At 38.4% G+C, this 10,682-nt stretch overlaps 1 protein-coding gene across 1 annotated transcript in view; it reads right to left on the reverse strand.

The window, feature by feature from the left end:
* The window catches only part of slc5a5 (solute carrier family 5 member 5), a gene marked incomplete at its 5' end in the record, with an annotated part of 12,891 nt that extends 4,526 nt beyond the window's left edge, over nucleotides 1–8,365 (reverse strand). The window contains 10 exon segments of the mRNA XM_014010792.1: nucleotides 548–660; nucleotides 1,147–1,235; nucleotides 1,558–1,687; nucleotides 1,893–2,033; nucleotides 2,148–2,302; nucleotides 2,514–2,581; nucleotides 3,802–3,853; nucleotides 3,991–4,056; nucleotides 4,441–4,864; nucleotides 8,352–8,365. Of these exon segments, the coding sequence (XP_013866246.1) occupies nucleotides 548–660; nucleotides 1,147–1,235; nucleotides 1,558–1,687; nucleotides 1,893–2,033; nucleotides 2,148–2,302; nucleotides 2,514–2,581; nucleotides 3,802–3,853; nucleotides 3,991–4,056; nucleotides 4,441–4,806 (1,180 nt within the window).
* Nucleotides 8,366–10,682: the final 2,317 nt, after the last annotated feature.

Consider the following 10,682-nt stretch of genomic DNA (forward strand, 5'->3'; position numbering starts at 1 on the left):
TAATAAAACCCACAAAAAAGCAACTTGTGGACTTAAGCAAGAAATCAAAAGAGCACAAAATATCAATTCCTGTGCTTTAAAATCATTGTACTAAGAATGTTTTTTGCAATAAAAACATGAGAGAGAGAATAAAAGTGGGAAATATCCGTGTCTTACTTAAAATGATGCCACATTGAACTATGAGAAAAGATCAAAAAAGCAACTTCTACTGGGCCTAAAAATAAATCACCAAAATTGCTTGTTGTGAAACATTTCAATTAAAACAATCTTGTTGTCAAACTTCTGTGTTTGTAATTTGGTAAATTAAAGAAAGTTTTTGTTTTTACATAACTTGCTTTACTTTCTTAAGTTTTCACTCTTGGGGGGTTCATTGTACTCTGCTTATTTCGTGAAATCAACTTTACATTTTTGTCATTTACAAAACTGTAAAGTTAATTTTTTCAAGAGCACCAGCTTACCTTTGTGATTTTATGTGAAACAAAGTTGTACTGAAACCATCTGACGGCCACAGCAGTGTGAAAATGGGAAATGAGTAGTGAGAACTTACACAGTCCTTTGGAAACGAGCATCAGCTTCTTCTGCGTCAGGTGGCGCAGACAAGGCTGCAGCAGATCCTCCATCGTCACTGCGGCCATGGCATTGATGCTCGTGGAAACCGTGCTAAAATGAAACAATAATCCCACATTTAGAGTTCATTAGCTCGTGCGAAGTAGCCATAATGTTTACAGCAAACATTGAGAAGTGTCCAAATGTTCAAACAGTTATACTGACGTGTAAATATGAATTCCACCACCATGGAGCCAACACGTTTAACAGCTCTGTTTCTATTTTTTGTACTAAAACTAAACTTCCAGAATGTTKTCAAATTCAGGTTGCTTTAGATTAGCTTCATATGAAGCTAAAAACATATAGTCTAAAAAAGGGAGAAAAGCAAAAATATCGTGGACGTCACAAATTTCACACGTGACAGGAAACCTCAACCAACTACAAGCTGTAAGAAGTGAAAGATAAAACAACACAAAGCTGCAGAAAACTGAAAGTGAAGAACAAGTTCTTCTGTTTTAGAATAAAGGACGGTGTTTGCATGTGGCTCCACCCCAGGCTCCCTGCAGTCAGACTGTAGTTAAGTTCTGAGGGGGGAAATACCTTAAAGTTCCACTGTACGCACAGGCGAGGAAAAGACCTGGAAAACCTGGGTTATCTCTGAATATATCCAGCACAAAGAATGGCATGTACTTCATCAGACGAGCAGAGAGGGAAGATAAGAAATATTAGGCTTTTGAGTTAGTCAAACATAACCCTGGAAAATGTGCTAACATGTGATGAGCAAAAAAAAAAAAAAAACCCTCGCTCTCATAATCTCAAATTTGCAAAACAATAAAAAATTCAAACATTTCTTTTCAAAAATCAAACTTTATTCTAATTTGAAAAACTATGACCATGTAAAACCACAAATAACAAAGAAAAAAACACAACAGTAAAGAAAAATCTCTAAAAAGAGTTATGAGTCACAGTAAAACTAAGCTCATTGGTCCGTGTCCAGAGTAATCTACATACCAGATCAGGTGCCGAAATCCTCCCAGACTTTAATGGATCACAGGAGCTGTAATATGCAAACATGACGATGCCACAGGTTGCTGCACTGCCAACAATGAGGCACAGACCCACCTGGTTCACGAAAAGAGCCCTGCAATCAAAGACACACCTCGTTTTAGTGAATCAGGTTTATTTGTGGGGAGATMAAACAGATTTGTTGGCTGTGTTTCTGTAAACCAGTTTTAAGACATAAAAAAACGTGTTTTTTATTCTCTGTCATATTACAGTTCGGTGAGTGAGTAACACAACTAATCTTAATTTGTAGATACTTGATGCAAAGGTCTACCAGCTCTCACCACTGGGCCTCTCGCACTGAGCGGCAGGAGATGTAGCGCTGGACTTGTGATTGGTTTACCCCGTACATGGACAACCAAACCAGTGAGCCCCCAACAGTGAGGCTCCAAAAAGTGTATCGCTTCCGTGGGTCGACGTCAAAACTGTAGGAAAAAATTAAAAATACACAACTAAACTTAAATATCACAAATCAACGATAAATATGTGCACGCATGTGTTAAATGTAACAAGATTTAAAAAAATCTAAAATATTTTACTCRTTGAAATTTATCCGGGATCCGTTGTAGGCGATATTTAGTACTTGTGCAGGACCACCAACCAGGATTGTGCCATGGATGTAAATCGCCATGAATCCTGCCAGCATGACAACAATCTGGAACACGTCGGTCCAGACCACGGCCTTAATGCCCCCCTGYACAAAGATGATAAAAARGACACAGAAAGGGAGAAAATCATCACAATTTCTTCAGAAATGGGGATATGTAAAGCATTGCAATGTCAGTTAAGACTTTGACCCATAAATACTATTCATGACTTTGAACAGAAACCAATAATATATTTATAAAATGTTGCACATGAATGCCAAAAAAACAGTCAATATTATAGTAAGTCAATATTCTTACCAGAGTGGTGTACAAGGTGCAAATGATCCCCGTAGAAAACAGAGACATCCACATGTTTAAMCCAGTGGCTGCAAAATCACAAGTGTTTTTGAGTTATTAATCATCTTGAAATTCTAAAAACACTCACTAACCACATTTTAATGAAATTCACAATACTTTATGCAAAGGATTAGCAGTTCTAGCATCCTAGCTTTGGCTGCATGATGGAACAACTGGTAGGCACTAATATCTCTCAGCACGAGAGACATTTATGTTCTTGGGCATGCATGGGTTTTCTTCGGGTACTCYGGTTTTCTGTTAAGTTAGAGCCGGGGTGTCAAACTAATTTTTACCGATGGAAGTATGAGCATTATGATGGTCCTCTAAGGTCCATTTGTAAATAACTTTGATTTTTTTGTTTAACTTTGACTCAACACGTTTCTTTTCTCATTGCTACATCTGAGCACAGCTAACAATAATAACTGAGCTCTACATGGTATTTCCTGCACAGAAACAGCAATTAAACACATCACTTTATAAAAACTGAAAAGTACTACATGTACAACTGACTAAATGTGAAATAAATAATAGAGAAACACTACTAAAAGTAAAAGTTAGACAGTTTTATTCCTTGTTGAGTTGTGGTGAGTAGCTGCCATCTTGAATTCTGAACTCCCCCACTTTCTGACAGGAAATTCCCACGGAAAGGGCATTACAGTTTAAATTCACAACGTGGAAGTGGGAAATTCCCACATTCCAGTACAGCTGAACCCTGAGCACCTACACCTATGCTGGGATGCCATCCTTTCGTGAGTAACATAATCAACAYACATTATGGGAGATGTAGTTTATGGCTGATGCTGGTTTTAAAGGAGAATACACTTATTTCGAAGACTTTAGCACATTTTTGAAGCTCATGTGGGCCACGTAAAATGATGTGGCAGGCCACATTTGGTCCGTGGGCCTTGAGTTTGACACATGTGGGTTAGTGTAATTAGCTACTTTAATTTGTCTCTATGAGAGAACTGAGCAGTTTGGTGTGTTTTTGTGGTCTTATGATTGATTGACAACCCGTCCAGGGTGTGACCCRCCTCATCCTATGACCGTGAAGGAACAGGCATGTAAAAAATAGATGTATGGATGTTCTGAAAACCTTTATCCTAGCTGTTTGAAAATAATAATCAAAAAAAATTGTAATAAGTAACTTGACGCAATAAGTTGGAATGAAATGTGGAGATTAAATCAAAACTAAGGCCAAATAACTGACAAYTCGATTAATCTAAAACCATTTTTTCATCCACTCAAATACCTTGATTTAATATCAGAGCTGGTGCATAGATGACAATCCCCGTGTAAAGCAGCTGAGAAAATAGAAACACAAGCAGTGTTTGAGTTTGAACCCTTCAATTAACTTCCATTAAAAACTTGCAGAAACTTGTCGGTCAGAGCAYTACATTTTTTCAGAGTTGAGCGTCAGAAAATCCAACAGTGATCATACCGTGGCAAGAAGAAACTGGAAGCTTCCCAGCAGCTGCATCCCTCGGCCAAATCTCATCTTCAGATACTGTGACAGGCAGATGGTCAGAGTCATAACATCACTCAGGATCTCTGCAAACATTCCTCATCCTTCTTCACCTCCTATATTTCCCACTTTTGATGGGCCACTAAGGAATTTYTTAATTTTGAGACAAATCTTGGCTTTATTTCTACACTGGAATATTACAATATTAACATTTTCCTGATAACACAACAWATAACTTGTAGGAAACTAAAATGTTCTTCCTATACAAACAGTTAGCTTAAAACAAGAATCAAAACTGCACATGGCTATTTACTTCCATAATGATATTTACAGTCTATCATTTGTTTTTATTAGCCAGTTTTATGACAGTAGATGTCTATTTCTTTTATAAAATAACTTCATCAACATCTGGAGGCTAATTGTGACCTGATTGATGCTGGTGATGCCCAGGTGAAAGAAAACCGGCAGGAAGAGGTAAGCGGTCAGCAGAGAGTTGATGCTTTGGCCGAGGCACATGTAGAGGAACTTTGAGCCGTAGCGAAACCCTTCAGAGGGAACACCGAGAACCTGGACTGCTGACATAAAACTGGCACAGAGCGACAGCCCAACAGGCACAGCTGGCAAGCTTCGACCACCGGTGAAGAAGGCATCTACAGAAGAGTCCTCTGGCCTCTTCTTTAGGGCTTGGAAAATTCCTATTGCCATGGAAATTGACAACATGGCAGCAAAGACRACGTAGTCGACCAGAACAAAATCTGGTCCGAATGAATCACTGGCAGACCGATCCTCCATTTTTTTTTGGCTTTGATGCCCTCTGATAGTTTCTATTGGATCCAGATGTTTAGTGGATCTGTTAGAGTGAGTTAAAATAAACAACATTATTTAAGTGACTTCTTAAGGGAATTCTAGAATTGTGACACATTTACAGAAGCAGTTGTTGGTACATTTCCACAACAATTGATGTGAAAAGCTAAWAAACTCCAGTTTTGTCTTTTCAGTCTCAGAAACCTTGTGATCTATGTTCCTYGTTACCAATGTACAATTGTGTGAAAGGCTAAAAAACTCCCATTTTGTCTCATCAGTCTCAGAAAGCTTGTGACCATAGGGTGTCTGGATGGTTGAACCCCAGGTGCAGAACTGAATGATAATGGCCAAAAAAGTTWGCAAAAGGATTTATTAAACAAAATCAAAAGACTGGCATGGCAGCAAATAAGATAATTGGGCTTGGACATGAACAGGAAACAAAGCTCTGACACAGACTGAGGACACAGGACAGAATATAAAGGAGAACTAATGGGCTAAAACAAGAAACACCTGGGAGAGAAACATGAGGAGCAGGTAAGAGTGGGCGGGGCTGGAGCAAAGACAAGCAGGAGAAGGAAAACAGAAATATAGGACAGAAAACCAGGAGTAACCAAAATAAAACACCCACACAGACATGGACCGTGAAACAGACACCCCATGTTCCTTGAAAACCCCTGTTTCCTGGTACAATGCTTGTACTGGGGAATATAGGTTCTTGGGAAAATAGGCACTGGGGATAACAAGTACTGGAATGTAGGTACAGGAAAAGGTACTGGGGGATTATAGGTACCAGGAAACATAGGTACATAGATAATGGGAAACATTATTAATAGTGAACATTGGTACCGAGGAACATAGGTACTGGTAACATTGGTACCGGGGAACATTGGTACTGGGGAACATAGGTACTGGGGAACATAGGTACTGGGGAACATAGGTACTGGGGAACATAGGTACTGGGGAACATTGGTACTGGAGAACATTGGTACTGGAGTACATTGGTACTGGGGAACATTGATACTGGGGAACATTGATACTGGGGAACATTGGTACTGGGGAACATAGGTACTGGAGAACATAGGTACTGGAGAACATAGGCACCGAGGATATAAAAGAACTGGAACATAGGTACAGGAAAAGGTACTGGGGAACATAGGTACTAGGAAACTGGGAAACATTGGCACCAGGGAACATTAGTACTGGAGAACAAAGGTACTGGGGAACATAGGCACAGGGGATATATATGTACTGGAACATAGGTACAGGAAAAGGTAATGGGGAACATAGGTACTAGGAAACATAGATACTGGGAAACACAGGCACCAGGGAACACAAGTACCAAGGAACATAGGTACTGGGGAACATAGGTACCTGATACCTATGTTCTCTGATACCCATGTTCTCAGGTACCTATGTTCCCCAGTACTAATGTTCCTTGATACCCAAGTACCAAGGAACATTAGTACCAGTGAACATAGGTACTGGAGAACATAGGTACCTGAGAACATAGGTATCAGGGAACAWATGTACTGGGGGACATAAGTACTAGAACACAGGTTTTGGGGAACATCGGTACCAGGTAACATAGGTACCTGGGAACCTATATACCTGGGAGGTACTAGAGAACATGGGTACAAGGGAACATAGATACAGTGTAACAGAGATACTGAGTAATGCAAATACCAGGGAACAAACACTCATGCAGCTACTTTGTTAGGTACACCTTGCTAGTACCAGGTTGGACCCCCTTTTGCTTTGCTTTCAGAGTTGCCTTAGTCCTTCGTGTCATAGATTCAACAAAGTACTGGAAACATTCCTCAGAGAATCTGGTCCATATTGACATGATAGCATCAYGTAGTTGCTACAGATTTGTCAGCTGCACATCCATGATGTGAATCTCCTGTTCCACCACATCCCAAAGCTGCTCTATTGGATTGAGATCTGGTGACTGTGGAGGCCATTCAAGTACAGTGAACTCATTGTYRTGTTCAAGAAACCAGTCTGAGATGATTCACGCTATATGACATGGCACATTATCCTGCTGGAAGTAGCCATCAGAAGATGGGTACGCTGTGATCATAAAGGGATGGACATGGTCAGCAACAATACTCAGGCAGRMTGTGGCGTTGACACGATGCTCAATTGGTACTAATGGGYCCATAGAGTGCCAGGAAAATATCCCACACACCATTGCACCACCACCAACCTGACCWRTTGATACAAGGCAGGATGGATCCATGCTTTCATGTTGTTGAAGCCAAATTCTGACCCTACCACCTGAGTGTTGCAGCAGAAATCGAGACTCATCAGACCAGGCAACGTTTTTCCAATCTTCTATTGTCATAATTCTGCTAGCCTGTGTAAATTGTAGCCTCAGCTTCTTGTTCTTAGCTKACAGGAGTGGTACCTGGTGTGGTCTTCTGCTGCTGTAGCCCATCCACCCCARCGTTCGACTTGTGTGTTCAGAGATGCTCWTCTGCAGACCTCGGTTGTAACAAAGTGGTTATTTGAGTTGCTGATACCATTCTGTCAGCTCGAACCAGTCTGGTCATTCTCCTCTGACCTCTGGCATCAACAAGGCATTTGCACCCACAGAACTGCTGCTCACTGGATATTTTCTCTTTTTCGGATCATTCTCTGTAAACCCTAGAGATGGTTGTGGGAGAAAATCCCAGTAGATCAGCAGTTCCTGAAATACTCAGACCAGCCTGTCTGGCACCAATAATCATGCCATGTTCAAAGTTACTGAAATCATYTTTCTTCCCCATTCYGATAYTCAGTTTGAAYGGCAGCAGATCGTTTTGGCCAAGTCTACATGCCTAAATGCATTGAGTTGCTGCCATGTGATTGGCTGGTTTGACATTTGYRTTAATGARCTGTTGGACAGGTGTACCTAATAAAGTGACAGGTGMGTGTATAAACCGGGTAACATAAGTTCCAGGGAACATAGCTTGTGACTCAACAGCATTTTGACAAAGTGGAGCTTTTTGTGTTTATTTCCTAATAGCTCTGTGTAACTAAGCTTTGACCAACAAACAATCAAAGCATTCTTTAAATATATTAACCAATATCCTTCAGTTTTAAAACCAACAACCATTTGATGACTTTCTTGGTCTAAACTCACTGCTGTATCTTTGACAGACAAATACACCAGACTAGAATTATGCTCAATGTTTTTTGGAAAAATGTTTCAAAGAAAATCTGACATTACTATTGTTCTCCCTTTACAGTTTTTTTATTAACTGAATAATCTCATAGAAATATACTGTAAAATATCTTTTTTTCTTYCACCAACACAGAAAAAATTGCCTTGAAAAAGTTTGTCCTTCAATATAGATAAAAAGCTATTTATTTATCACTTCATTTCTGGGGCAAGAATCTGTAAAGCTGCTGAATAATCAAGGAGGCAGATTTTACAATCAACATATCATATCTTTTGTAGATTTTWTTATTCTATGTATGAAATTTACATGTACTGTGAACAAATTATGCAAAAAAAWTTAAATTTTAAATGAAAGATTTAAACAACTCACCACCGCTTCCACATCCAGCTCAGTCTGGTCAGTTAAGTAGGAATGTGCTGACAGCCCACTCCACTCTTCAGCAGCTGCTTCACATCCATACACCTTCTCTGAAACACACACACTTTTGTGTCTGCGTGTGTGTGTGTGTGTGTGTGTGTGTGTGTGTGTGTGTGTGTGTGTGTGTTGCCTTAGCACATCATAAAGGAGTTCCTCACAGTTAAGCATGCAGCAGGTGTGTAAGAAGAGGGGTCAGTTAAGGATTACAACCAGTGAAAAAGGGCTTGAGTAAAAAACAATTACAATAAAACCTAAAAATGAATAATCCATGTTTATTTAACATGTAGAAACATGATCTGCAGGCATGGCACAGTCATTTTCTGACACGTGACACATGTTACTGAACTGTAACCAACTGTGTGTTATGAATGGAGATGTGAACAATAGATGCACTCAGAGCAAAGGAGAATCACTTCTCAACAAGAATATAAAACAGTCTTATATGGGGTTAAAAAGATAAAAGTTGATTCTACTGTAAACAGTTCTACATGCATGGTAACCTAATGACTGAAATAACTCAGCCCATTAAYCAGCTGTAAATTGCCTTGTTTTACATCTAAGAATGACTTCATGAAATTATACAACACAGGAAATAAAGACTATAAGCTCAGTTGTTCCCTTCTTTATAACATTCAGATTATATCAGTCATATGATTTCTTTGAGAGTTTCACTAAAACACATTTAATGCTGTCACAAACAGGACAACAAAATCAGTCAGATGAGAAACTATTCAACTTTTTTAATTGATAAAATATGTGTTTTGCTTTCTGAATGTGAGTATGGCATTAAAACGTCTGCTTCTGGATTTTCAATTTGTTCTCTCAGGTTTGTTGGCTGTGACCACCGTGTACTGAACTGTTCCGTTAAGCTGTTTAAGCATTATGGGGTCATTAGACYTGTAGAGCTTTTTCTCTTGCAGGATTAGACTTTTTAATCTGAAGCATTAGTACAAACACAAACTCTTTTTTTATATTATTATGTGACACCAAACAGTACTACAGTCTTGTTTTACTACMATGTCATTTTTTAACAAGGAATATTCATGGAAGTTCGTTTGATCAAACTTTAAAAACATCTCACTTCCAACAACAGGAAGGTCCACCCACATATTAAGTCTAATGGTAGAGTTAAGGTTACCACCCAACATTACATACTGAAAATTTAGAGTATAAGATTAACCAAGGAACTACAGTATGATGAAGGATAGCAAACAAAAATTCAATTCAAGTGTGTTTTAATCATAAAGTTAGCTTCACTGATGTTGGCTGATMGTGTCAGAAAAAGCCAGTTTCAGATGTTATCAGTAAGCAAATCTGTAAGAAAATTGAGTGATTTCAAAAGAAGATCTCTAAAGTCTAGTAAAATTGACTGCGTTGGCTCAAATGTTTGCTTGTAATCTCTGGCTGTAAAACTTGTACTATCTTTTGATTTTAAAATAGACCTTGAAACAACTACCATTAACTGAGATCTACAACACCATGTGTGACTGTTACATAAAGTGGAACAAAATCAAACTAAGAAAAAAAAACAATAAAGTAGATATATATAGTTATTCTTAAAAGACAATAAAAATTTGAAAACTGTGGGATTAAGTAAGGACATATAAAGTAGCAAATTCATACAAAACATACTATATATGTGCTTCTGTTTTTTTCTACCTGAAAATTTTATAGGTACCTTAGAGTAATTTTAAACATTTTGTCATGGTTAACAGTTTGATTGTAAAGGCAGGTAAAAAGTTGAAGGTATTTATTTCTGTAGGCAAAGACTAGACCAGGGCCGGCCACCGCTAATATGGCGCTCAATGAAAAACTTCATGTAGTATTCCTTGTGCAGTTTTCTAAATCTCACTGCCAGTTTATATACAGTCACATGCTAAAATAAATAGTTTTGCCTTTGATATTATTTTTATCTTTAGAAACCAAGTTGAAATAGTTAACAAAATAGTTAATTTGAAACAGAATATCAGACGTTTACCTCTGACATTCTACCTTCCAACATCTGCTGACAGCGATGAGAAACACCTGTTCATGTTAACAAGCAGCTGTGGACTGAAGCAGTTCTAGGGAGGTCCAGGAATTATCATTATTATTGTTTTGTAAAATTTCTACTCAAACCCATATATTTTCCAACCAAATGAAAAACATTTTACTAAATTCTTGGAATTAATAAAACATAAAATCATTATTCCATGAAAGTGAATGAAAACCAGACTTTAACCTGAAATACATCGGGTAAAATAAGTATTGAACACGTCACCATTTTTCTCAGTAAATATATTA

The sequence above is a fragment of the Austrofundulus limnaeus genome, unplaced genomic scaffold (genome assembly GCF_001266775.1).
Source record: "Austrofundulus limnaeus strain Quisiro unplaced genomic scaffold, Austrofundulus_limnaeus-1.0 Scaffold73, whole genome shotgun sequence".
NCBI classification, from domain to species: Eukaryota; Metazoa; Chordata; class Actinopteri; order Cyprinodontiformes; family Rivulidae; genus Austrofundulus; species Austrofundulus limnaeus.